This window comes from Zymoseptoria tritici, chromosome 1, assembly GCF_000219625.1.
Source record: "Zymoseptoria tritici IPO323 chromosome 1, whole genome shotgun sequence".
In the NCBI taxonomy this organism is placed as follows: Eukaryota; Fungi; Ascomycota; class Dothideomycetes; order Mycosphaerellales; family Mycosphaerellaceae; genus Zymoseptoria; species Zymoseptoria tritici.
In genome coordinates this window covers 3,250,516-3,276,860 of record NC_018218.1, presented here as the reverse complement: position 1 = coordinate 3,276,860, position 26,345 = coordinate 3,250,516, and the positions used below count along the sequence as shown (strand labels likewise).

Genomic DNA, 26,345 nt, shown 5'->3' with positions numbered 1-26,345 from the left:
CACGACTAGACCGCCATCATAGAGCATTAAATTGTGACTGCACGCATCATATCTCAGCAGCATGGAGAAAGACGATCTTCCTAAGTACAGCGTCACAGACGAGTACCAATACCAACCATTACGTCGCCGACGTCAAATCAAGAAGCGTATCGCCAGCGCCGCCCTGGTCTGTCTTGGCTACCTCTTATATTCACAATGGTACACTCAGCAAGGAGCTGTTCCATCTCACCTCTCTATTGAACGCCTCGAGGCCGATTATGCGAAGTGTGCTCAACTTCGCTCCGTCCCGAAGGATCCGAGTGGTCCTCGCGATCGCAATGCTCGATTCGTTGATGGTCACAACCCCGTCCTCATTCGCAATGCCACTGTCTGGACTGGGGAGCCAAGCACCTCTGTGACAGAGGCTGAAGCTCGTGAGGGCAAAGGCTACGCCTGGACCCCATCCGATGTACTGCTTGAGAATGGTCTCATCATTCGCGTGGAGCCAGACATCCCGGACCACGATCTCCCGAAAGACTGCGAAGTCATCAACGTCCATGGCCGCCAACTCACCGCTGGTATTGTCGACATGCACTCGCACGCTGGCGTTGACACTCTTCCGGTTCTGGAAGGATCCTCGGATGATAACGAGCTGTCCAACGACATCACACCTTACGTCCGCTCCCTTGATGGCTTGAACCCGCTTGATCCGCAGATACGTGTGATAATGTCAGGCGGTGTGACTACCTCGCTCATTTTGCCTGGTGAGTATAAGAGAGGGTACCACGCTTGCGCACTTCTTGAGCCAAATACTAAGAGGTGTGACACTTGACTGACCGTTTCGTTTCAAGGCAGTGGCAACAATATAGCTGGATCGGCCTTCGTTATCAAGCACGCCGTGGGCAAGGAAGCCGGTAGGCCGGAGCTGAGCATTGAGAGTCTGCTTGCGGACCCGGACAAGAACCACCGATACATCAAGATGGCCTGTGGCGAGAACGCTAAGAACGTTTACGGGCAAGTAGGACGTGGATTTGGTCCCTTCTCTCGATTAGGAGAAGCATGGTACTTCCGCCGCTCCTTTGAGAAAGCCAGAAATTACAAGGAAGCCCAGGACGATTGGTAAGTCATCCGCCCTTCTAGCCCATTGATTTGGTGTATCTTTCGGGGCGACGCACCATCCTATGCTCTGCAGAGAGCATGAAACACGTGGTTTTGCTGACGAAATCAGGTGTGCGGCAGCGGATCGAGTTGGTGCGAAACAAATGACAACATACCTCCCATCCGAACTTGAGTGGGAGACGCTCTCAGCAGTTCTTCGAGGCCAGGTCTTTGTGAACACCCACTGTTACAGTGAGCTTCGTCGAGTACCGTTCCCTGACTTCAAAGCATCCCGACTAACGCCGGTTCCTTGTAGCGATTCCCGATCTTGAGAGCTTCATCGGATACACGAACGAGTTCAAGTTTCAGATCAGAGCCTTTCATCATGGGCACTCCACGCCGTTCATCCCAGAGGTTCTCAAACGAGCGTACGGTGGAAGACCTCCAGCAGCCGCTCTCTTTGCCGACAATATGTACTACAAGGTGAGGGGAACTCAAGGTGCCACAGCTAGACTCAGCACTGACACAGAACCAAGGCGGAATCTTATCTTGCCACTGAGCAAGCTGGGAAGATGCTCTATGAATCTGGACTCACGCCAGGTATGGTACCTCGTGCAAATTGCTCAGCTTTCGATGCTAAATGTGTTCAGTGTACGTGTCCGACAACCCGGTCCTCAACGCGCAGCATGTGGTATTCGAGGCCGCCAAGGCACACAAGAATGGTCTGAAGTATCACGTTGCCCTTGCTGGTGTCACAAGTGCCTCTGCTGAATTGCTTGGGCTGGGAGAGAGAATCGGGAAAGTGAAGCCGGGCTTCGATGCCGATGTCGTTGTCTGGGATTCGGTATGGCTGATATGCAAGAGCCGTAGCTGTCATCGTACTGACTGTTTGATAGGATCCGCTTGCTGTTGGCGCCACACCAATCCAGGTTTTCATCGATGGAGTCGCTCAGTTCAAAGAACCTATCAAACTGGACAAGCCACTGACACCGCCACTTGGTCCATCGACGTTCAAAGACCCGTCACCGAAATTGGATGAGGTGAGCGACATTGTCATCACTGGGGTGACTCGTGTTCTGCTCTCCGGCCACGAGCAGACCCTCGATGCCAATGCTGGCAATGTCGTAGTCTCGAACGGCAGCATTGTCTGTATGGGAGCATGCGAGTCTCACATATCAGAGTCGGCGAGTGTTATGCATCTCCAAGACGGTCACATCGCACCCGCTCTGACTGCATTCGGCTCTCTGCTCGGTCTAGAGGAGATCGCTTCCGAGCGCGACACACAGGACGGTGCCAATAACGAGGGTTCCTTCAGCAGAGCGATTGACGGCTTGAAATTCGAAGGTAAAGGTCTCGCCGCCGCATTCAACCACGGAGTGACCAAAGCCATCTCTGCGCCGAAATTTGGCTCCTCTTGGCGCAAAGGTGTGAGTGCAGGATTTCGAGTTGCAGCTAAGCATGCCCTGGAAAAGGACGCGGTATTCGCACCTCTGGTCGCTCTGCATTACACGATGGCCAGAGGACAGAAGACTCCTTCGACCTCCAGCACAGTTGCGGACTTGAAGTACAAGCTCCTCGGCGCTGTCCACGCCTCGAAGAAGTCAGAGGATCGCACGGACGAAGACTTGTACCTGTCTCAGGTCGTGGCCGGGAACATGTCTTTGGTGATCGGCGTCCATTCTGCGGATACCATCGCTTCTCTGCTGCGTTTGAAGCACGAAGTCGAAGCCGCAATGGTCAAGAAGTCTTCCTCATCCAGTGCACACCTCCGCCTCGTCCTTCTTGGTGCTGCTGAGTCTCATCTCCTTGCGGAGGAACTTGCCGCCGCCAAAGTGGGCGTCTTCCTTGCTCCACTCTTCTCCTATGCCACAACCTGGGACCAACGCCGGGCTCTGACCGGAGCGCCTCTGACCAACGGCACTGCCATCGACGTGCTGCATGCCGCTGGCGTGAAAGTGGCAATCGGCGTCGACGAGGACTGGGAATCGAGGGACTTGTACTTGCAGGCAGGCACCGTACTTGTCAATGGAGGTGGTAAGATCAGCGAAAAGGAGGCTTTAGGCTTCGTAGATCGCAACATTTACGACATTCTTGGAATTGAGGAGGAAGCCGAAAAGAAGATAAGCGAATTCGTGGTCAGTGAGGGGAGCCCACTGACGATCCAGGGCCAGATCAGGGCCGTGGCGGACGGTAGGGGCATGGTCAGGATGTTGTGAACTTCTTTGGTGTCGTAGAATCAGCAGAATAGCGGGAATTTTTCAGCCGTCCTGCTTGCACGGGTTTCCTGTACGTCTTTTTTTACGTCCTGCTACATTACCTGTACGCTTCCCTGTACGCCTATACCGTCGTCCTGCTAACGTGGCCTGCACGCTTCCCTGTACGCCTATTTTGTCGTCCTGCTAACGTGGCCTGCACGCTTCCCCGGTACGCCTATTTTGTCGTCCTGCTAACGTGACCTGCACGCTTCCCCGGTACGCCTATTTTGTCGTCCTGCTAACGTGACCTGCACGCTGGCCTGCACGCCTATTTTGTCGTCCTGCTAACGTGACCTGCACGCTTCCCCGGTACGCCTGTTTTGTCGTCCTGCTGTGTTATCTGCACGCTGGCCTGTACGCCTATTTTGTCGTCCTGCTGTGTTATCTGCACGCTGGCCTGTACGCTCATTCTGCCGTCCTGTCGTGTTAGCGGCACCTTGCCGAGTCACTCATACACCTAAGTTCACCTCAGTGGCTATGTTCTCTTGCCTTACCTACGTGAGTGGGTATCAGCCTGCTCCGCCAGTTTTGTCCCGCCGAGTCTGTCACAAAAGAACGAGGGAACCACGTTTATCTAAGAATACGGACAGACGTGAACAGAGAATTCGGAGCGCTTGTATACAGGTCTTCTACGAGAACAAAGCAACGCAACGCGATTAGATCGCAGAAAGGTTGCCGAATTTCTCCTGTAACATGGATTAGCACGTCGGCCTCTATGCCTAGGCCAGAGATGGAATGAACGTACCTGGTAGCCCGGGACCATCCATCGGCCCTTGGAAATGAGCTGTTCGGTGCGCTTGTCGATATCTGAGCGAGCAGCGGCGACGTCGTCCTGCGAGCAGAGCTGTTAGCCGAAACGTCATCACGTGACACAGCAGCATTCTCAACAGAATGCCCGTATTTCGGTCCAAACGCACCACTGTGAGCTCGTCGAATGGACGAGCGGATTGAATGTTCTCCAATGTCTTGTCCAGGTCCTTCAGTTCAGCATCCACCTTGCCCTTGGTCTCCTCGGCGCTCTTGATAGCCTGAGCCTCGAAAGCCTCAATGGCCTTGAGCTGCCTCTGCACGTCGTACTTCTTCGGCTGGAATGACGTGAATTGCTTCTCGATGTCGTTGATCACGTCCTGGTTCTTGAGGATGCTGCGGTATTGGGAGAAGTCGACAGTTTGGGACTGCTCGGAGAGCACCTGAACCTTGCGGCGCGCATCATCGTTGCGCTTCTTGAAATCGGACAGCGCGGCGGCAGTCTTGCCTCGGAGGCCCAGTTTGGCACCAAGGTTGGCCCAGTCGATCTTGAGCGCGGCAGAACGCTGTGTCGTGTGTTAGTGAACGTGGAACACAGAGGCCCATTGCGCGGTAAGAGTCGTTGTAGGAGTGCTCGGATCGGGTCGTGCTGGTGCTGACAGATGTTTGCAAGAGATTACAACGTACCGTGGCCGCCATTGTGAAGATTGGTGAGTGGTTGTGAAAGCAAAGTCTCGTCGGCGTGGTGAGGTGCTCTTGCGAGAAGTCGGAAGTCCCGTCGTCCGAAAGCTTGCCGGAACATCACGTGATCGGGGCAATTCGTGCGTCGATCAGGTCGGCATGCGATTAACATACTGGTGCGACTTGTGTTCGCAAGCAAGGAGCTCGACATGCTAGAAAGCTTCGCACAAGCACCAATAGCCACAGCACTGGGTGAATACATGAGGCAGGGACGAGAACGCAAGATCAAACTGGCAGCATGAACCATTGGATTTGATACATTTTGTCGGCGGCCAGGGCAGACGACCGCTTCGTTCTTCTAAAGGGCCGTTCAGTCAGAGAGCTCTTTTTGACTTCCCGCATATCCATCGCTCGCTGTGTGCGACAATGTCTATATGCTCAGCGCCATGATACTGTTGACGATGTCGTTGTCGTTCTCCTTGAGAGCCTTGACGGCCTTCTTTCGGCTGACGCTGGCTTGTGCCATGACAAGCTCAATGTCCTTGGCCTCAAGACCGGTGTCATCAACCTCCTCGCCGTCATCCTCCTCCTCCTCAGCGGCCTTCTTGCCAGCATCACCCTCAATAGCCTTGCCCTTGTCGGCGCCCTCGGCGGAGTGGTCGTGCGAAGCCTCGTTGGCGGACTGGGCCGCGAGCTGCTGAGCTGCAGAAGCCTGCGCCTGAGAGTTGAGATCCTCGATCTTGGCCTCGCCGAAGATGCTGTGATTACGTCAGTCTTTGCATCCTGTCCCACTCATACCGACAATGCCTTACATCCAGGTGTTGCTGTTCGGGGACTTGTAGACATCCGGGCTGCTGATAACAAAGAGGATGTTCTTGGGTCTCCGAAGAGTGACACGTGTGATTCCCTCAACGTGCTTCAGACCGAGCTTCGCAATCGCCTTGCGTGCCTTCTTCTCGTTCCTGCTGTGCACAGCGACCTGAGCACCAGCTGGGATGTTGGCATCACCACCCTCCTCATCCGAGTCCGAGGACTCCTCCTCTACATCCTGCACCTTCTGCTCCGGCTCATCGACAATCTCTTCCACACGTGGGTTGGCCATTCTCGCTGTTGTTCGAGGGGGTGGGTGGTTGAGCTTCGTAGCTTATTAGCTGTCTGAAATCGTAAAGTTCAAGTTCGGCAGTCGAAAATCGCAGGTGCGAACTTTGCGCAATCGAGGACGTCGGGGTGAGGGGTTTGTGATCTGCTGTAGGACCGTACTCACAATTCAAAAACGTACCGTAGCTGATTCGATTTCGCGGTGGTGGTTCAGCTACAATCTCGAAGTGAGGTGATCAATCGAGGTGCAGGTTCGGCTTGGCGCAGTGTGCTGTTCAATCATCAATGCCAAGGCTTTACGTTTATGTCACAGAAGAATGCCCACTCTTCAACAAGTGCAAGATGACGGTAGTACGGACGTCACGGAGATGATCACAGAATTGAACTTGAAGCCCTGTCACAGGCCATGCATTTGAAGCGCTATCAAAAGCCCGAAGAGAGCTATTTCACCCCCATTTCGCCAGTCTAATCGCCAAACGATCGTCCCTCGACCGCCTGCGCCTGAGCCTGTTGCTTTTGCGACGTATTCGAGGTCTGAATGTTCGCACGGTTTCAGAAGTACAACGCCGGTTTGTCGTAACTTATGCGCTGGCCTTGGCCTGAGCGATGGCCTTGCGGACCTCGAAGCGAGCCTGGTGAAGTATGTCAGCAAGAGCGCGCCGAACTGCAGTGTGCAGAGAGTATGTGGTGCAGCAGGGCATCGAGCAGATTTCAAACCGCTTTAATCTGTCCGTATATCCCTGCTACCTTCCCCATGTGCCCCGACCAAAACGTACCTGCTTCCTCAAGCGCATGACCTTGAAGCGCTCGAAATCGTTCAACTTCTTCCTCCGCGATGCCTTCTCCATCTTCTTCGCGTAGGAGCTTCCAGTCCACTTCTCATCCACACCAGCGGCGTCCCATTGCTTCTTCAGCGCGGCGGATCCAGCAGCTCTTGGGAGCTTGGGAATGACGATGTTGGTGAGGGAGACGGCGGAAAGAGGAGTGGCGTGGCGTGCGACGGCGAGTTCAGCCTTGGAAGATGGGCCGTCCACAAGGACCTGCAAGGGTGTAAGTCCACTATTCTCTCTGCGCCCCAATTGCCATTTCCATATCCTGCGTTTCTCGTTCGGTATTTGGGCGGTACGTACGCGCTTGTGGTCGATGATCTGAACGATGGCAGCGGTCCTGCCGGCGTATGGGCCGGAGTAGAAAAGGACGACACGGCCGACCTCGACCTGTCTCCAGTTGCTGGCGGTTCTGTACAGCAGATGGTCAGTCCGGGACATTCATTGTGTTATCCGTGTGCAAGAGCAACGTACACATCAACGTCACCCATTCTGCTGGTTAGTTGTGAATGTCGTGGGGTGGTTTGTGGGAATCGTCGTCGCTGCGATGTTCGAGATGGTTGGAATTCTTCCGAAGTGCATTCGTGGACGGGCTGTGCCGAAACGCCAAGATGCAGGCGCGCTAGTGCAGCTCAACTTCCTCTTGCAACTTTTCAGTTTGCTCTTCACACATCCTGACCACGAACAATGGCATTTGAAGAAATGCACACAACCCGCCATTCGAGGTGTTGGCATTGAAGTCACATCATTGAACTTCAACTCCTCACTCCACACCGAGGTAAGCAAATGCACCCGCCTTCTCACCTCACTTTCCTGATGATATAATTTGCGTTGGAGCGCTGCCGCTGGAGTTACACGCCTGTTTCTCAGACAGCACAGCAGCGATGACATTCAATTCTTACATATGCTGATCTGGCAAAAACGACACGCTCTCACCAAAATAACACCCTTTCGTGCCGTCGCTAACAGCTCATGGCAGATTCGGGACAGACTTTCAATTGAACCTTCGCCTCAAACCCGAGGATTTTTCGAGATGCCAATCTCACGAGGTACGTTGACCTTCTTCCCTTCAGCACCTCCGCATCCCTATGACGACAACACAGCACTAGATAGTAATTGACCTTCGGGTATGATACTTTTTTACACCAAGATCACTGAGGCATACCTTCTCTCGCACATTCCTGCATTGAGTCTTCGAAAGTTGCTTCCGCTGACAACTCAATCTCGAACAGTATCGATTTACCTTCCACCACCGACTGTACACCCGCACCCATGAGATACCGAGGCACGCGTCGTGCTGCTCGCACCCAGAGAAATCCAGTGCTACAGCAGCGTCGTACAGCGGTGTACGGTAAACGGACCACCGACAACGACGCGCCTCCAGATGCCGCCTCTCAATCCTCAACGTCACGCACGCGAAAGCGCCGACGTCGAGATGTGCCACGGTCACTCTTGGAAGAGATGCCGGCTGAAGTGGTACAGCTGATCTTTGAATACTCGACAAATGTCGATCTTCCCGTGACATCCACTGTTATGGCAAGAAAGCTTCGCAAAAGTGCTTATCTGCAACGCCAACTTACTGATCGACTGCTTGATCCCGTGCTGGGATTCGAGGATGCTACTCAGACTGCGCCTCATGCTGTCCTTACTGATGCCACTCGGCTACTCAACAGTCGCTTCATGACCTTTGGTTTCTTTCAGGCATGGTTGCAATCACGCTCCGCGTTCACATCGGTCGCTAGTGGTGGCGACCAAAGTTCTGCTGAACCCACGTGGTCAACAAAGTGGTCTGCGCTTTACCCTTCACCTGGTCTGCTACCCCCCGACAAATTGTTACGTTCACCGTTTTCGGCGGACAAGGTCGGCTTTCTGAAAGTCTTTGCCGACCACATGAATAATATTGTCGAACACGACACCGCCTACGGTGAGATCGCCTACGAGGGCTTGATGCATGCCATTCAACAGCAACAATTGGATGTCGTGACGATCCTTCTCAGGTTGGGACTTCGTCCTTCCACCGAGCTGTTGCGGGTTGCTGTCACCGAGGCTGGTTGCGACGAGAACCTGGTCCGCCTGCTGGCTGGTCATGTAGAACCAGAGGACAACGTCGATCTTCTTGATCCTATGTTGTGGGCTTGGGCAGAAAAGGCTCGAGCAAATGGCAATGCAAAGGGCGATTGGCTCATTGCATTTCTAAGGGAATTGCAAAGGTGAGCAGATCGTCGCCGTCGCTGATAGACTTCTACAACATGAACATCATGCTCAATACTTGGCTTTCGCCTTAATCATCAGCGCCTCTTGTGACAACCATTGCTATGCATTCAAATCGTAAATACTGTCGTCTACTTCGTGCGTCGACGAAGACTGTTTGAAAGCAAAAGAAATCCCGCTTTCACGCCGCGCTTATCCATCGGGATATGCGAATCATGAAAGCCAAAGATGCAACAAGATGGCAAAAATGCGAGACTGCAGTACGCTTTTCGGCACATAAGCAGGCTCAGGTGATCGCAAGAAACGCCGACACCTCGTCAGCTACGTCTTCCGAAAACAGAATGCATGGTAGAAATAGGCCGCCTCCCTTTCCGGCTTGGTGACCAACAGTCCATCGTCACCCTGGCTTCGGTCGCGGCTCAAGACCTTCATCCTCTCGGCCAATATGCCCAGCTCCCGATCCTCAGACTCATCCTCCAACACGCCCCTGAAGCCTTTGCGGTACTGCAGCTCGAGTCCGTAGTCCTCGGCCAGCGCGCGGAAAGCCTCCCACGGTACGACAAATTCCGCTGCGTCGACGGCTTCTTCGAGCGAGTAATGGTAGCGCCATCCAAATGGTGGGCGGAAGATGCCGTCACGAGGGAGCGGCTTGTTGGTGAGGGTTTGGAGGCGAGGGAATCTCACTTTGTAGATGTCGTTGCCCCATTCGATGTCTGGCAGAGAGGCGTCGACAGGAGTGGATGGCTTGCCGTTGGGAGTGGATCCCTGTTCGGTCGGCGCTGCGTCAGTGGCAACGGCGGGAGTGGGATCTGAAGGCTTCTCTGGATCCCAATCATCGTCGTCGTCGTCTGCAGCAACACCAGCAGCTGGGGCGTCCGAAGGCTTCTCCGGGTCCCACTCGCCATCTTCAGAAGCCGCATCACCATTCGCGGGCTTCTCAGGATCCCAGTCCTCGTCATCGGCAGCGGCTGTTGGGGCATCGTCAGGCGTCTTGCCTGGTGCTTCTCCCGCAAGCAGAGCTTTGACGTTGGCAGAAATGACATCGCTGTTGGGCATCACTCCAATGAAGTGCCCTCCTTTCACCAAGGCACCTGAAACATTCTTCAACATGCCTCTCGCCAGCTCCTCTGTCTCGAAAGAGTAATGCAGCGCAAACATCATGCTGACCACGTCGAATCCGCCAGACATCATTCCTCCTTGGATGATAGCCGGACCCGGTCCCGCATTGGGATTGAAACCAACATCTCTTATGATCTTGATGTCTCCCAGTGATCGACCAAACGTATCATGAACGTAAAACTCCGCGTGCATCCTTTGGCCACGATTAAACCGTGCTCCGCGTCGGCTGTCCTCGTTGAAACGATCTTGCGCCTGCTCAATGGATTTGCTCGCAATGTCACATCCCACATAGAGTGCAGGCACTTGTGGAGCTTTCTGCCATTTTCCCAGATCACCTCCCTTTCCACATGCCATGTCCAAAATCTTCAGATCCGGCACGTGGTTCTCGGGCTTCGAAAACTTCTGGATGAGTGTCGACTTGATCCAATTGTTGAGACTGCGCAGGCCCTTGATCTTGCTTTCACTTGATCGCCATTCTCGACCTCGCTCAGGAACAGCGTTGTAGTGTTCGGCAACAATCTCAGCTGTGGCCACCACCCTTCCTTGAACAGCCTGACGTGCAGCTTCTTCTCGTTGTTTTCGCTCACGATCAGCAGCTTCGCGATTCGCTGCTGCTATGCGTGATCCACCGCCTGGTCTCTTGAGTTTGCGGGGTGGAGAATTGTCCCCGTTGTTCTCATCATGTGTTCCATTGGAATTGTTCGAGTCACGATTGTCAGATGATCGAGGAGGAGGATCTCGAGGCGGAGTTCGGCGAGCGTAAGCATTCGGTGTCGAAGTCTTGCTCGATCGAGCAGCGGCCAGGCGAGATGCTGGAGTCTCTCGCTTCCGCTTTGAGGATATTCGGCGGCCGGTGTTGGTGGAGCTTGCCTCGGATGGCGGCTCCTCGGACGGCATGCTTGAGGTTATGTTGGTAGAACGGAGGGGGAGGAGAAGGATAACGAGGAGAAGTGTTGTAAAGTGTGTCGTGGTTGTGGTTTTGGTGATTGTGAGAGATTGACAAGGAGAGCTTTCTCAGAAGCTCCCAAGAGTGACGTCCTGTGCCTGGACTCTGGACTTTGCATGTGCTCGTTGACTTCTACACCAACGCAAGCTACTACCATCACCATCACCGGCACCTCACTTCAGCACACGATCACCTTCCGACTCCGATTGACAATCATCCACATCGAAACAAATCAGACAGACACCGCTGAGAGACACAAATATGGGCGACCCGCAATACCTCAGCTTCCCAACGCTGGCACTCGCGCAGAATGTCTTCACCGTCGCCTCTCCATCAACATCATCCTCCACGAGGCAGTCCGCACTCACTGCCTTGCAAGATGACATCCGCGAGCACAAGATGGCGCCTCTCTACGCATATCTGGCTCATCCCCAAACGGGCAAGCTGAATTCTCCAGGTGAAGGCGGCGCCTCTCTTTCACCCACAAACACCCGTGCTTCGCCTCCATCTCCTGGCCATCTCCTTCGAAGGACGAGCAGCATAAACGCTCCATCAATCGTCGGCGTACTGGGTGGTAAGACAGACACCACTGTGACACTACCATGGGATGAAGCACTCTACGAGCAATTACGGGCGGACAACGAGAAAGAGCTCGCGGCGATACAAAAGGAGGAAGACGACGCGGTGGAGCAGGCAGGTGAGACGGAGATTCAGACAGCGAAGGGAAAGCGCGCAGAGTTCTACGCGCGGGTCGGTGACAAGGATAAAGCATTGGAGGAGTTTGAGAAGCTACTGGAGAAGAGCGCCATCCTCGGGACAAAGATCGACATCGTGCTTGCTATTATCCGCATCGGACTCTTCTTCGACGACAAGCTGCTGGTGAAGAAGAACGTCGACCGCGCTCAGCAGCTGGTCGAGAGTGGCGGAGACTGGGACCGCCGCAATCGCCTCAAGGCCTACAATGGTCTGCATCTCATCACCATCCGTGCCTACAACCTCGCAGCACCGCTTCTTCTCGACTCGCTCTCCACCTTCACATCCACTGAACTGTGCTCATACAGCAACCTTGTCGTCTATGCCACCCTCGCTGGATCCGTCAGTCTACCACGTCGCGACTTCAAGACGAAGGTTGTAGACGCCCCAGAAGTGCGCGCCATCTTCGGCAGCGAGTCCGACGCAGACCGCCTCACCGCCCTCGGTGGCTCAGTCTCTGCGGGACCCGGCGCAGGCGATGAGGAGAAAATGGCCGTCGACGAGTCCACTGCTACACCTAAACCCACAGCTGTCAACCTCACCACTCTTGCCATGGGCTCCGCCTCAGCCGAAGCACAAGCCAAAGCCGAGCCAAAAGTCGACTTCCGTCCTCTTGCGAACATGATCTCCAGCTTGTACTCTGGCAACTACTCAACATTCTTCTCCAGTCTTGCAGCGGTGGAGCAGAACTTCCTCTCGACAGACCGATATCTGTACGAGCACAAGAGCTGGTTCGTGCGTGAGATGAGGCTGCGGGCGTACGCTCAGCTCTTGCAGAGCTACAAGGTCGTCGGTCTGGACTCAATGGCGACGAGCTTTGGCGTGTCGGTCGATTGGCTGGATCGTGATCTCGCGCCTTTCATCGCGAGTCAGCGGTTGCCATGCACGATTGATCGTGTGAAGGGTATCATTTCCACGCAGAGGGCGGATGACAAGAACAAGCAGTACGTATCAGTCACTGCATACTCCGACATCTGTTTACTGACCTTGAGTTTAGATACAACGATGTTGTCAAGCAAGGCGATCAGCTCATCACCAAGCTGCAAAAGTACGGCCAGGTCGTGCGTCTGCGCGGTTCCGAACGGAGTTGAGAAGCATAGGGCAAGAAGATGCAGAGGACGGAGCAACGTGTCGCGTGCATGCCATTGGCAGAGGAAAAGTCAAGCATTGCATGCTGATAGAACAAGACGGTAGTCCGTGCAACGCGGGAACGGGAATTCTATATGCTATCAAAGGGCAGCTCTGCTACTACTCTAGGTACTGTAGCAAAATCTGAAGCTTGCCAAATGGCAAGTACAGTCGGCTCCTGCAGCCGCTCGTTCTCCATTTCCACCCTTGTTACGTGCAAGGGCCCTTGTTTATTATTTACTAACACGGGCCGTAAAGCGGGAGCAACCGAACTAATAAGCGCGTGTTATTTAACCTTATCTTCTGATTACAAAGCAAATTCGGGAAAGACTAGACGGCTAAGAATTCAGCTTAACTTCAAACACTTACAACTCCACTAACATTATTACTACTATCTCTAAACTACTCCTAATCGATTCGCCGGCATTAATAGCCTATATAGCGACCCTTACGAGCGATTACCTTCTCGCACCGCGATCTAAACAAGCCCGTTATTCGACTAATCTTAGCCGTAGTTACCGCATCCTACACCTCTTAAATCTACTATCTAAGCACTATATTCGACGACGGCAATAGATAGTTGTAATTAAGACGCTATTTTAGTAAGGCCTATAGATTCTTAATTAGATTAAGGTCTAGGGAGTTCGCTAGCTATACGTTAAGAGTATAAGGAATTCTAAGGATATCTAGCTAACTACGGAACGTAGCTACTTTATAAATAGCCGCGCTATTAAGGTAGAGCATTAGTAATAGCGTAGCTAGTACTTACGCATCCTTAACGTCGTCGTCGCCGTCGCGAGGTATAGGAGTTCTAGGAGTAGCGGCACGAGCTAGTAAGTATCTCGGTAAGAATAAGAAGGCCCCCTCGTCGACGATCTAGTCGTTACGTATACTAGCTACAGCTTCTTTAGCCTTAGAGTCTATAATCTTACGCTAGAAACGCTATAGCTCTAGTAATACGTACTCGGCTATACCGGCGGCAGTAATGTTACCCTATACTAGCTCCTAGAAAACGATCCTTAACTTCTTAGTGCCGCTAATTAGTCCGAAGACGAACTAGCTCTTAATACGGCGATATCGTAGCCTAAGGTAGTCCGGATCGAACGCCTTATTAATACGACGAATAACGAGTAGCTTACTACTACCGCCCTTACTAAAGGCGGCTCTATTACTAAATAAGAAGGTACGGCTATTATCGAGATAATCTAAGTACTACTAGCTAAACTAAGGTCTTAAGTCGAGGCTATTAGCGTTAAGGAACGGTGCTCGGCGAGCTATACGCTTCTAGTATCTACGCTTATTAAGCCGTCGTCGAATAGTATTAATAGAGTATACTAGCTCGAGCCTCTCTTTAATCTATTAGTAGGTCGCTCGACGTCCTTCTACGCCGCTAGTAATATATTCGATAATCCTATTAGCTATAGGGGTGCTAAACTAACGTAGTCTATAAAGGAGGTAACGAGCACCGGCTAGTATAGCTACCTCGGCGGCGACGGTTTAAACGGTAGTATATAGCTTACTAAGAGTAGCTATATCTTATTAGCTATTATATTACCCTTATACCCTTTATAGGCACTTACCAGCAATATAATATAACGTCTAGCTAGCTACGCGTTTAAGGGTCTTAATCCTCGTACGAATAGCGTACGGAAGGATACTATAACCGCGCGGCTCGTCTACTACCTCCGGCTCGAAGAACGAACGCGGCTAAGGAGTTACTAGCTCTATATCCGGAGCTAGCTATAGTAGTATACGTAGACCGACTATACTATTAGTAAGCACTAGACGGTAACTAATAATACGACGAGGTAGTAGAAGGGGGTAGACGGCCGGTACGAAGGCGTCGGAGCTACTACTAGAGCTTACGAACGAGCGGTTTAGATTAACGTACGGTATAGTAATAACGAAGACAATAGAAGGGATAGATATACTACTCTATACTAATTCTACGCCCTATATATATACTAGCTACCTTTACGCTATTGCCCTTAGCTCGATAGCGTAGTAGAGCTAAATCTCCGTAATCTCCGTAGAAGCGCTATTAAAACTAACAGCTCTACTAGAACAATAGCGAATTCGCCCTTTATATAATAGATTATATATACTAGCTTAACAGCGACATAAAGCTATTAAACTACTTACTAGCTACTACGTGCTAGAGCACACTAAGGTAAGGTTAGTGCCTTCGCTCTGCGCACCGACCTTCCGATAACTAGCATAGTAGTAATTACTATAGAAGCGAGTATTTAAGAGCCCTTGTAGCCGCTTAAACGAGCTGGCACTATGCCGGCTGCTCTTAAACCGAGGATGGCACTATGCCGGTTAATTACACCTCCCTTGCAGCTACTATACCCCGTGTTAACCGATAATATAACTACTAATCGATTCGATAACGAGCCCTTGCAATAGCGGCTAAAGGAGGTTAGTAACGAGCGGCTGTGGCAATGGACTGTATATAGTCGATCGCTTCGACAGAGCCATGAGAATAATCATTGGAAAGCGTGACATGCCCCGATTGGTCAAACCAGGCAACGAATTGATGGGGTTGCTCGCTAAGGTTAAAGGATCAAGGATATTGCCGTGGATGACTGAGAGGCTCCACGTGCAGACGGGACAGCGACAGCGGACCCTCGGACAGCTCTCTCCACACTTTGGCTTCCATGCGTCGCAGTCGCTTACCTGCATTTACCTCACCTTGCGTGTGTCCCACCTTTATGCTTGAGCTTGACAAATCCTTCCATATATTTGTTTCTGCAACACTCTGGCAGTTGTCGCATACAGTACTTGAGCTAAATTCCGATACGGTCCAACGAGCAGACGTTCCACCATCTCGAAGTCCAAATCTTCCTACCTCGTGTTCCTCCAGATCCGGCGTTCCGAACGATACAACATCCACACATGGTCTCGCGGACTGGATCATCACTTCGACGCATGGTGTGAGGGAGCCGCTTGAGGGCTGTTTGACAGCAAGTAGCCTGAAATGGGATTTGCGTGATGGTCACTCGAAATACACACTGGCAGCATAGCAAGACCCGCAAGCCGACATGTATGGAGGAAGTAGTCAGTCTGGCAGTGACTTCAAAGGATTTGACGTTTCGCAAGAGTTGAATGTGAGCGGGAACACAGGCACGGCAGGCTATAGAGCAGGGCTCGATACCATGCAGCAAGGCTTTACGGGAGGCTTTGACATGTCGGGCGGGGTGGGACAAGACCAGGACCTCGATCCGCTCTCCGTCTTGTTCGAGGAGAGCACCCGATCATCAGGACAGGCGCACCGCCGAAGCACAAGCGGTGGCGGAACTCTCGGCTCTTTTGGCAGACAGAACAGTCTGGGCACATCCGACACCAATAGTCCGGGTCAGCGAGGTACCGACCAAAATCAGGCAGATCAGGCAGGTGGAGAAGAGGGACAAGATGGTTTCGCCCCGGCTTGGAGCGAACTCAAGACCAAAGCGGGCAAAGAGAGGAAGAGGCTGCCACTGGCATGTATCGCCTGCAGACGTAAGAAGATTCGATGCTCAGGCGAGAAGCCGGCATGCAAGCACTGCCTTCGATCGCGGATACCGTGCGTGTACAAGGTTACCACGCGCAAAGCGGCACCTAGGACGGATTACATGGCAATGTTGGATAAAAGGTTGAAGCGGATGGAGGACCGCGTGATCAAAGTTCTGCCAAAAGAAGATCTGGGGTTGGTGAACAACACGGGAAGAGCGGTGGTGAAACCTGCTCTGCCACCACCTCCGCCAAAATCAGCCGGACCGTCGAAGAAGAGAGCTGCTGAGCAAGCTTTTGGAGACGAGCTAAACGAGTGGGCGGCCGGTCAGCCATCTAGCAACACCACGAAGACAGCAGCAGCGCCTGCCGCAGGTTCAACGACCAAAACGAGAGATGAAGAGCACAACCTCCTCCTCGAGGGCGCCGACAAGTTACCTTCCAAGGAGATCCAGGAACACTTGGCGGAAGTCTTCTTCGACTATGTCTATGGTCAAAGCTACCACCTCCTACATAAGCCTAGTTTCATGCGGAAACTCGCTCAAGGCTCTGTTCCGCCTGTACTGGCATTGGCGGTATGCGCCATATCTGCCCGCTTTTCAAATCATCCCGCCGTCCGCACCGAGCCCGCATTCTTACGTGGTGAGAGCTGGGCGAGTGCTGCACGGGACATTGCCTTACGACGATACGACACCCCCAATATTACGATCCTCATAGTGTATCTCATTCTTGGTCTGCATGAGTTCGGAACATGTCAAGGTGGTCGGAGTTGGATGTTCGGAGGCATGGCACAGCGTATGGCATACGCACTGCAATTACATATGGATCTGGACCACGATCCGAAGAACCGGGCGCAGAGTGGAAGCAACGCTCTGACCTTTACAGATCGCGAGATTCGTCGTCGAACGATGTGGTCTTGCTTCTTGATGGACCGCTTCAATTCGAGTGGCACCGATCGTCCGATTTTCGTGGGAGAACAGTACATCCGAGCGCAACTGCCCGTCAAGGAGAGTTATTACCAGATGGATATCACAGGTCCGACGGAAGACCTGGAAGGGAATGTGCCGAATCCAGTCGAGCCTGGGACAGGACAGACTGCCGATGCGAAAGAGAACATGGGAGTGGCAGCGTACTTGATCCGACTCGTCTCCATCTGGGGCAAGCTGATCAACTACCTCAACCTCGGCGGCAAAGAACGCGATCAGCATCCGATGTGGTCGGCCGAGTCGCAGTTCTCCGCCATCAAACGCGCCGTCGAAACCTGGAAAGATTCGCTCCCGCCTTCCCTTCTGAACACTCCCGCGAACCTTCAGAATCACGCCTCCGAGAAGATTGCCAACCAATATCTCTTCCTCCACATCGTTTACAACCAAATCCTTCTCTTCATGAACCGCTTCGCCCTCCCGATTCCCGGAGCACGGCAACCTCTGCCCAAAGACATACCTGATGCATTCGTCGCTGAGGCTTCGCGCACCGCCTTCGATGCGGCCAACCAGATCTCTGCTCTAATCCGCGACGCCACCGATCACCTAGTCGTGGCGCCCTTTGCGGGCTATTGCGCATTCTTCAGCAGCACCGTACACATTCATGGCGCCTTCTCGAAGAATGCCGCACTGGAAGCCTCGAGTAAACAGAACCTCGCGCACAATGTCAAGTACCTCACCAAAATGAAGAAGTACTGGGGCATGTTCCACTTCGTCACGGAGAATCTGCGCGATCTCTATCGACGTCATGCGGACTCTGCAAGATCGGGAGGCACGAAGACTGGGAGAGACGGTGGCGGCGAACATGCCATTTTCCAATATGGCGACTGGTTCGATCGATATCCACACGGCGTCAGTGGCACAGACTATGAAGAACCTGCGACCGCGGATGTCAAAAAGGAGTCCGGCTCGGACGCGGTGCTGGGCCAGAAGAGTAATCTGCAGACGGTGGAGGAATTCTTTTCCAAACTCAGTCCACCCTCTCGGGTCGCACAAACGCAGGCTGCGGCCGCGGCATCGAAGAAGGTGGCAAAGAAAAGAGCCCAGTCCAAATCAGAGGGCACAGCAGGGAAGAGCGGGCTCTCAAGTCAAGCACAGCAGGCCCAAGCCGGTGCGGTGACCACCAACAACGACTCCTCAGAAGTCACTCACGACCTCGCCGCCACGCAGGCCTACCAACACAACCTGGACAATCCGTTCCAGCACCACCAGCATCAACGGCACCATTCTTCCGCCTTCCCTCCCGGCTTCCAGCCCCCACACAACGACCTCATCATGTCTCCACCCCATCTCATGTCCCAACTCGACCGCCAAATGGTGCTCAACTCCTACGCTGCAGCAGGAGGGGTAAATCCAGGCCTCGATCAAGCAGCTCTGACGAGTATGCTCATGGATCCCACAAGCACTGCCAACAATGTCGACCAATCCACGGCTGGTCTGGAGTCCTTCGACTTCAACCCATTTGCCAATTCCACTTCCAACACCATGGCGCCATCGCAAGCCGCCAACAACGCCAACACTGGATTCTGGGGCGATCCTTCAACAGCGTGGTTCATGCCCTTCAATCTCGACCCTCCACTTCCTCAAGGCGGTGTCGGCGGCGGTGGTGGTGCTGGATCGGACATGGGATTCTTCGGTGGGAATGACATTGATTGGAGTGCGGGATTCGGGTCGTTTGGAGATTTCTCTGCCGAGCTAGGTGGCACAGGTCTGACGCCTGGCGGACCACAGGGAACCGGTGTGGATGTGGATATGGAGTTGAACCTGGGAGAGGGTGGTGGGCAGTCCTAGGGCAGATGGTGTGAAAGTCTCGGGTGTCCGGATGGTATTGCCGCGTTCGGAGTATGTGGAAGAAGCTCGAGATCTTGTGTATACTGTTGTATATGTCCTGCCCTGGCGAGCTCGGCTGCGGTCGAGGTGTACATAGCAGCCAGGGCGACTTTGACGCGAAAATGTTGTACGACCTGTTCGACCCTAGAAGTCCTTCTGATCCCGCGGTAATGTCATCCTTCACCTCTAGTTGGTCTCGAGGGGTCTCTGCCTTCAAATTCTTTCCCACATCTAATTCTCCATGGCGTTGGTTTCAATTCTGCCTCGGTTTCACGACCCCGTCATGCACCACATAGTACACCACGGTACTATCGTCATCCGCAGTCGCCAACAACACTCTCTTCGGCAACTTCTCCCTCCACTCTCCCACCTCTTCTTTCTCCATACCATTCACATCCCTCCCCGTCCGACCTCTGCTCTCCTCTTCCAGAACCTCCACTCCCTCTCTGCTTCCGGGGGTCACGCCGATACCATCGAACACCTCCCCGAATTTCCTCAAGCTCCACTTCTCCCGCAAATGGCTAGGAAGGATCCATTCCCGCTCCGGTTTGAGGCTCGTTAACGAAGGAGTTCCATTCGGTTGCTGTTCTTTTGCGCGTTGAAGGAGGGCGATTTGTTCGTCGGGATGGACGTAGAGGCGAGAGGGTGGGATGCCGGAGAGGAGAGGACGGGAGAGGGGCGTCTTGGAGGAGGAATAGGTGTGTAGGCGGAGAGACGTCCAGTTGTGTTGATGTTTTAGGTTGTGGGCGATTTGGAGGGCGAGGTGCTGGTGTTCAGTTGTGTGGGGAGAAGAGGAAGGGAGTGGGTTGGTGATGAGGAGGGCTTGGAGGGCGGATAGGGGCGGGAGAGTGGATTGCGAGGGCACGTTGGCGGTGGAGGACATTGTTGCTGTCGTTGGTGGTGGTGGTGGTGGTGTTATTGACATGGATGGATCGAGGGATGAACTTTTTGGAGGGGCTGGAGCTGTGATCGACAGGGCAGCAGCTCCCACCTCAATGCTTGTCTAGGTCGGCTTATGCAAGCACTTGGATGGGCGTCTCTGCTTAAACATCGGGCGGTCCATGTCTAAACATCGGGAAACACAATTCTTAAGACAACGACCACAAGTCCACCGGGTAGAGGTATGGGATATTGACCAGACATTCTGGGCCGATTTATGTCGCTGCCCTGTCGTCGACCTCGTACATGTTCCAATTCTACTCAATGTCTTAGGAACGACATTACCCGACGTTTAGACATTGACTACCCGACGTTTAGGAGTCGTGCTCTCCCCACGTCGAAAGACGTCAGTCGCTACCGCCGTAGAACGTGCACATGGATTGGAAATCAAGACATCTTCGTTCTCACGCTCTTCTACTTCCTATCTTATCCTTATATAGACAAACTCGCTGAACCAAAGACCAGCCATCAGGTAGACACACCGACCTCCTTCAATCATGTCTTCCAACATCCACCTCTACACTACTCAGACGTATGCATCCTCATGTTTCTCCGCATGGAAAGACATGGCAGACTGACCAGACCTCGTCACCCAGGCCGAACGGCATCAAGGTCTCCATCACTCTCGAAGAATTGGGGTGAGTCCTCCGAGTATCGTGCCCGAGATATGCTCCGTTGACAACGACCTCGAGTCTCAAATACGAGCACACCAAGATCGACATCTCCAAGAAGTAAGCCATGCTGTCCATCGCTCAGTGTATCGATCCAGCCAGCTCACATCATCTCTCCTCCCGTGAATAGCACCCAGAAGGAGCCATGGTTCCTCGAGATCAATCCCAATGGCCGCATTCCCGCTGTGACAGATACATTCACGGACGGCAAACCGATCCGCCTGTTCGAGAGCGGCAGCATCATGCAGTATCTCGTTGATCGCTACGATACCGAGTACAAGATCAGCTATCCCAAGGGAACGAGGGAGTACATTGAGGTGAGAAAGTTCTCGCTAAATCTCACCGCCAGCGAATCGTACTGGTTGCTGACGATATTTGGATGAAGATGACGAACTGGCTGTAAGAATGGCCTCCTCGCCTACTTGCATCGCGGGACAAACCCTCCTGACACCCCACAGCTTCTTCCAGAACGCCAGCCAAGGCCCAATGCAAGGCCAAGCCAACCACTTCTTCCGCTACGCCCCGGAGAAGATCGAATACGGCATCAACCGCTACCAGAACGAGACTCGACGCCTCTACGGCGTGCTGGACAAGCACCTCTCCGATACCGGCAGCAAATTCCTCGTCGGCGACAAACTCACCATCGTAAGTCTCCAACACATCGCCTGCTCTCCTCCACCCATATCTCTAATATCATTGCCAGGCGGACATCGCCCACTGGGGCTGGATCTCCGCCGGACCCTGGGCCGGCATCGACACGTCCGAGTTTCCCACTCTGGAAGCTTGGGAGAAGCGCGTGTACGAGCGTGAAGCGGTGCAAAAGGGCGCGGACGTGCCGGAGAAGTACAAGCTCAAGGAGCTGCTGAATGATCCGGCCGCGGTGGAGAAGAAAGCCAACGCGGCGAGGGACTGGATTCAGGCGAGCATGAAGGCTGAGGCCGAGAGGAAGTAGATGGGTTGAGATGGGAACTTGTGGAGGTGGGATAGCTGGATTGAAAAGGAAACAATGGTCCCAAGATCACATGAGAAGTATAGCTTTTGATTTCCAATCCGCTTAATCGCTCGCCTGCTATAGACGCTTCGCAAATATCCCTCCCGTTTGTGTTGGAAGGAGTCTGTTCTCCACTTCCGCCTCTCTCTGCCGCCATATCTCTGGGCACATACGCCATCTCTGCTTGGTTCCTCGGACAGCGTGTATTTCCGCGCGTGCCTCTATCTTTCTTCTCTCCAAAATGCCGTCATTCTCCTCGTTCATTCCCCTCTTTGCCTTCTCCCAGCTGTGCTCAGCTCTGTACTTGCGCTGAAGATATTCTGCTCGCTGCGCAGATCTGGCTGGCTTTCTTTCTTCCTTCTCGCATCGTCCAAAAATGCCTTCGAGACAAAAAGCCGTCTTTTCACCAAGGAAGAGAGGCGGAAGAAGTATAGCTCCGAGTTCCAAGTCCAAGGAGGAAAAAGTGTAACCACCCATTCGTAAAATGTAAGCGCCATTACGCATGCCCATGAGAAAGAAAAATTGTGTGTCGTCATAACGTCCACTCCCTCGGAGCGTCATCAATCACCAACTGAAAGCCTCCTCAAAGAAATCAATCTCCGTCTCTGCCATTCTCTCCCTCGCTCCTTTCCTCACATCATCGCTCAACCCTCCAGTACCACAGACACTGATCGCCATCGCACCCACCTGCCGCTCCTGCTCCTTGGCAATCAGCGCAGACACATCCGGCTTTCCAGGAAACATCTGCACGCTCGCACTAGGAGAGTGGATTTCCTTGGTACTCCGCGGTCGTGTGACGAAGAGCAGGATTTTGAGAATGTCGCGGCGTTTCTCCATGCCGAGGATTTGGGTCATCCACGGTCGAATCCATTCCAGATGTTCGGGCGATTGGATGATCCAGACGAGTACGACTTTACGTGTTGCAGCGGTGCCGTTGGCGTACGCTGCGACGAGATCCCGGACGTGAGGGACTTGATGCGTAATGCCCACGCCGGCGGCGAAGAGCATGACGGTACCATATGACTGGAAGGATTGGTTGCCATACGGCCCTTCGACGAAAGCGGTCGTTTGGAGTGGTCCAACCGTGGAGGCGGCTTCGGCTTTGCGGTATAGGGTATTGGTAAAGCCGGTTCGGCGTCGGATGATGAGGGAGGTGGATTTTGTGGAAGCGGCGAAGATGTCTTGGCGGGATATGGGAAGATCCTTCTCGCCGGACACGTTGGACGATTCCTCAGACCAGGCCAGGGAGAAAGGGTGGGACGTCCACATCCCGATGGAAGGAATGTAGAGGTAGATGTGTTGGCCAGGTCGAAACTTCCAAGGGCGGGAAGTGCGGAGAGTGACGCGAAGAGCATCGCCGGGGAGGGCTTCAATCTCGGCTTTGGTGACGCCACGTTTGGAGAAGTTGTTGCGGACGAGGAGGTATACGCGCATCAGACGTTCCAATGCCCAGCAGATTACGGCGCCAAGGAGTAGGGTCTGAGCGGCTTTCTCCTTGAGATGAATCCACACGGCGACGACAGCGGTCAAGGCGAGGAGGATGTGAACGTGGAGGAAGATTTCGTAGAAAGCATGCCGCACAATGGAAGGCGATTGCAGGAGCAGCAGGGAAAAGGCGGCAAACCCGACGGTGCCGCTGAAGATAAAGTCGCCGTGGGCGGGAGACATGGACTCGCCCATGGCCGCCCAGCCCTTGTCGGCACCCAACGTGATAAGCTTGCCTGACATCCAGAAGGCAGTGTGAGCAACGGCCTCGACAACGACAATCCGGCCACACCAGCGGTGGATCAGATTGTAGTTGTCGAATGAGATTCCGAGCAGCCAGATGAGAGGGTTGTTTCGCCCGGCTAGGACAAACAGAGGGATCATGTTGAGGACGGCAAGAATGCCGCTTCTTGACAGTCCTTGAGACCGGAATTCCTTCCCATCGCTCCAGTTGATATTCCAGACGGTGAAGGTGATGTTGAGAGCAAAGTATCCGGCCAGCCAGAGAGTCTGCATGCGCCCGGGCAAAGTTCCGACATTGATGGCTGCGGATAGGCGGAATTCGCGATTGTGTCGGCGGTTGAAGAGAGGCGCAACGATGAGATGTCGCTTGATCTTGGCCCAATTGGAATCGGGGATGCTGAAATATCGTTGTCGTCCATCGGAGGATGTGCCGTGGTTGAGATTGGCTAGTTGACGGATATGTTGGAGGAAGTAGATGGCCCATCGGTAGAAGAGCAGGCATAATATGACGGCGGCCCAGGTGATGGCTGTATATTTGAGCATCTTGTTGTTGACTTCTTCCGCCGCACGCTCCGCCGCCTCTTCGGCGGGCGATTTTTTATAAGCACCTGCTGCCATTGCGAGTGATGGGAGGATAGCTGCCGATAGCAGCCTTGTTTGTGAGGACATGATGTGTCGTGAGCTCGATGAAGCGAGCCAAGGGGGTGGTTCGCTTGTGATGCGATCGTGGAATGACCGAGGTCACAAGGTTCCAGATCGGATCGAAATGCAGTGAATGCGGCGTTCGTGACCGGCACGAGGGATGATGTCAAACGATTGTGATGATGATGATGTTGTTCGTGTTTGGCTGCAGGTGTCAAACCAGCATCGAGGGATCGGAGAAGCACATGTGGTGAAGTCGATGATATGTCGGTAAGAAGTGAGCGCTCGGTGTGGTCGTCCGTGCCGTGCAGCTGAAGAGGATTGCAGAGTTGTTGATTGATGAAGCGGATTCCAGACCGGCGCGCGAAAGGAGGAGGAATCGAGGATTGATAATGAACGAGTCGTGTCCCGTGTAAAGAGCGTGAGGCGAAGAGGGTGTATCAAAGAGAGTGTGGGCGTTCGTCGTCTGGTTGGGCGGTCCGTCGGGGAGGTGTGGTGTCAGCAACGTGGTGGTGGTGGTGGAATGGAAGTGCAGATGGGATGTTTGGTCGTCGCAAGAAAGATGGGACGCGAGAGGACGGGCGGGAGTAAGTGGGTCGCCCGACCAAGTCGAAACGCTTGAAGAGCACGCGAGATTAGTGCCAAGTCGACGATCGTCACCTCTGCTTCCTCGATCCATCGTCTTGATTTGCTCCCCGCTTCGATGCATGTTCCTGTTCCTGTTCCTGATTCGAATGCAGGCACGCCCGTTCACCGCCCTGGATCATGCCATCGCCATGCTTCACGACCATCAACCTCCTTCTCGCCTCGATCCATCCTCTCTCCCCCTTTGGCGCCGTGCTGAGACCGCCTCGGAAGCCTCACCATCAATCGCCAACAGACTCGCCAACGTCCATCAATTGCAACCTCCTTCCAAGCACTCAGGAGGTCGCCTTCATACATTTCGAGTTTAGACGCCGTAGTCAAGCTTCCAGTCGTCGTTCTTTGCCGTCGTGATTGGCTTTGCACGGTGAAACTCTAACCGAACTTGGGAACCCACCTCCGAGATCCATCGACTGGGATAGGCACTTCGTGTCCAATCATGCCATTCCGATCGACTGACCGGGTCAAAAGCTTCCGACCAGCATATCGCCATGCTTCACTCCCGCCTTTGATGTTTGAGAGTCTCACCTAGTGTAATCAATCTTCGGGCGGTTGCAGACTGACAGCTGGACGTCTAGACCTTTTGCCTGCTTTCGCTATGAGGAGTACTCAATTCGTTGCGATTTATGTCGCGCACAACCAATCCGATCCTCAATGCATGGATCTCTGACAAAAGGGCATGGGTATACGCCATCGCTCCAACCAGACGAATGGTTCGCACAGACCCATGGACATTTGAGCTGCAGCGAGGAAGTTGTGCTTCGTAAGTCACCATGGCTAATGAACGGAAATGAGGTCAGCCCGGACAAGATGGACGAGTTGACAATCATGGTCAATCTCGATCGCCAACGCGAAACCAGGCCATCCATATCGCAGTCACAGATTGAAGCAAGGCAATCGAATCTAGTCCTCGATCACAAATCGAGCAATCGCTCGTGAGTCGTCGCAGGTACAGCATCATCAGGACTCCTCAACGACCAGCCCTCCCTGCAAGGCGAGATCCCCAAACTCGGAAGAGCGAACACGATATGAAACGGCCACGAGGCAAGGCAACCCGGCCTCAGGAGTCAGGAGCATTGTGCACAGTGTACGACATATACATCACCGCGCCAATCCGCACACAATGGGCTGCAACAAGTCTAGACTTCGTTACCTTACCTCGTGCAGAAGCTGGTCGAGAGCTGACAAGCCAACCAGATTCGAATAGACAGGTCAATGTGACAGGAGTGACGGTGCTGACAGGCAACGGGTCTTGAAACTCTTCGCTACCGGTTCTCGTGGGTGTGGTACAAGCATGGAAGGGAGCGTGCATGACGATGACCAGGCCTCGTTCTCGTGAAGGGACTGGATCGCCACGTGTACGTGCTTCGAGCACGACGAGCTGATTTCCGAGAGAATGGGATGATCGTGGAGATGTGGTCCTCAAGATCTTTGAATAGTGAGTGAATGTATGCCAGCTCGTACGTCAGGAAGGGTCAAAGGGCTAGGAGCGATCTTCTATCTTGGCCCTGTTGTCGTTGTCCCAGAAGATCTGGACAGTGCTATTGTCGTTTGCTTTGAGGATAATAATGGGCTACGAAAGTGT

At 53.4% G+C, this 26,345-nt stretch overlaps 11 protein-coding genes across 11 annotated transcripts; 5 read left to right on the top strand and 6 right to left on the bottom strand.

Moving 5' to 3' along the window:
• Positions 1–61: 61 nt before the first annotated feature.
• On the top strand, positions 62–3,293 carry MYCGRDRAFT_31572 (uncharacterized protein; the record flags this gene model as incomplete). Its single annotated transcript, XM_003857246.1, has 7 exons — positions 62–747; positions 835–1,098; positions 1,208–1,329; positions 1,394–1,560; positions 1,614–1,677; positions 1,728–1,921; positions 1,974–3,293. The coding sequence occupies 7 exons, from the start codon at positions 62–64 to the stop codon at positions 3,291–3,293; spliced, it is 2,817 nt and encodes a 938-aa protein (XP_003857294.1).
• Positions 3,294–3,904: 611 nt separating this feature from the next.
• Positions 3,905–4,819, bottom strand: MYCGRDRAFT_102541 (F1F0 ATP synthase subunit d; the record flags this gene model as incomplete). Its single annotated transcript, XM_003856331.1, has 4 exons — positions 3,905–4,018; positions 4,078–4,164; positions 4,250–4,645; positions 4,767–4,819. The coding sequence occupies 4 exons, from the start codon at positions 4,776–4,778 to the stop codon at positions 3,989–3,991; spliced, it is 525 nt and encodes a 174-aa protein (XP_003856379.1).
• Positions 4,820–5,022: 203 nt separating this feature from the next.
• On the bottom strand, positions 5,023–6,092 carry MYCGRDRAFT_102540 (uncharacterized protein; the record flags this gene model as incomplete). The annotated part of the gene is made up of 3 exons (XM_003856330.1): positions 5,023–5,518; positions 5,573–5,895; positions 6,025–6,092. The coding sequence occupies 2 exons, from the start codon at positions 5,860–5,862 to the stop codon at positions 5,191–5,193; spliced, it is 618 nt and encodes a 205-aa protein (XP_003856378.1).
• Positions 6,093–6,240: 148 nt separating this feature from the next.
• Positions 6,241–7,221, bottom strand: MYCGRDRAFT_53300 (60S ribosomal protein L14; the record flags this gene model as incomplete). The annotated part of the gene is made up of 4 exons (XM_003856329.1): positions 6,241–6,490; positions 6,635–6,898; positions 6,989–7,097; positions 7,160–7,221. 4 exons carry the CDS (start codon positions 7,174–7,176, stop codon positions 6,440–6,442), a joined length of 441 nt encoding a protein of 146 aa, XP_003856377.1.
• Positions 7,222–9,223: 2,002 nt separating this feature from the next.
• MYCGRDRAFT_22995 (uncharacterized protein) lies at positions 9,224–10,669 on the bottom strand (the record flags this gene model as incomplete). The annotated part of the gene is made up of 1 exon (XM_003856328.1): positions 9,224–10,669. A coding segment is annotated over one exon (1,446 nt), but the record flags the coding sequence as incomplete, so codon positions are not given.
• Positions 10,670–11,131: 462 nt separating this feature from the next.
• Positions 11,132–12,805, top strand: MYCGRDRAFT_107306 (uncharacterized protein; the record flags this gene model as incomplete). Its single annotated transcript, XM_003857247.1, has 2 exons — positions 11,132–12,658; positions 12,712–12,805. 2 exons carry the CDS (start codon positions 11,223–11,225, stop codon positions 12,803–12,805), a joined length of 1,530 nt encoding a protein of 509 aa, XP_003857295.1.
• A 3,225-nt stretch (positions 12,806–16,030) lies between these two features.
• On the top strand, positions 16,031–18,295 carry MYCGRDRAFT_66346 (uncharacterized protein; the record flags this gene model as incomplete). Its single annotated transcript, XM_003857248.1, has 1 exon — positions 16,031–18,295. A coding segment is annotated over one exon (2,265 nt), but the record flags the coding sequence as incomplete, so codon positions are not given.
• Positions 18,296–18,332: 37 nt separating this feature from the next.
• Positions 18,333–19,160, top strand: MYCGRDRAFT_102534 (uncharacterized protein; the record flags this gene model as incomplete). Its single annotated transcript, XM_003857249.1, has 1 exon — positions 18,333–19,160. A coding segment is annotated over one exon (631 nt), but the record flags the coding sequence as incomplete, so codon positions are not given.
• A 194-nt stretch (positions 19,161–19,354) lies between these two features.
• Positions 19,355–20,043, bottom strand: MYCGRDRAFT_102532 (uncharacterized protein; the record flags this gene model as incomplete). Its single annotated transcript, XM_003856327.1, has 1 exon — positions 19,355–20,043. One exon carries the CDS (start codon positions 20,028–20,030, stop codon positions 19,401–19,403), a length of 630 nt encoding a protein of 209 aa, XP_003856375.1.
• Positions 20,044–20,496: 453 nt separating this feature from the next.
• On the top strand, positions 20,497–21,781 carry MYCGRDRAFT_102530 (uncharacterized protein; the record flags this gene model as incomplete). Its single annotated transcript, XM_003857250.1, has 7 exons — positions 20,497–20,618; positions 20,683–20,724; positions 20,779–20,817; positions 20,888–21,074; positions 21,143–21,156; positions 21,216–21,402; positions 21,461–21,781. 7 exons carry the CDS (start codon positions 20,584–20,586, stop codon positions 21,707–21,709), a joined length of 753 nt encoding a protein of 250 aa, XP_003857298.1.
• Positions 21,782–22,312: 531 nt separating this feature from the next.
• Positions 22,313–24,094, bottom strand: MYCGRDRAFT_31898 (putative FRE ferric reductase-like transmembrane component; the record flags this gene model as incomplete). The annotated part of the gene is made up of 1 exon (XM_003856326.1): positions 22,313–24,094. The coding sequence occupies one exon, from the start codon at positions 24,092–24,094 to the stop codon at positions 22,313–22,315; it is 1,782 nt and encodes a 593-aa protein (XP_003856374.1).
• Positions 24,095–26,345: the final 2,251 nt, after the last annotated feature.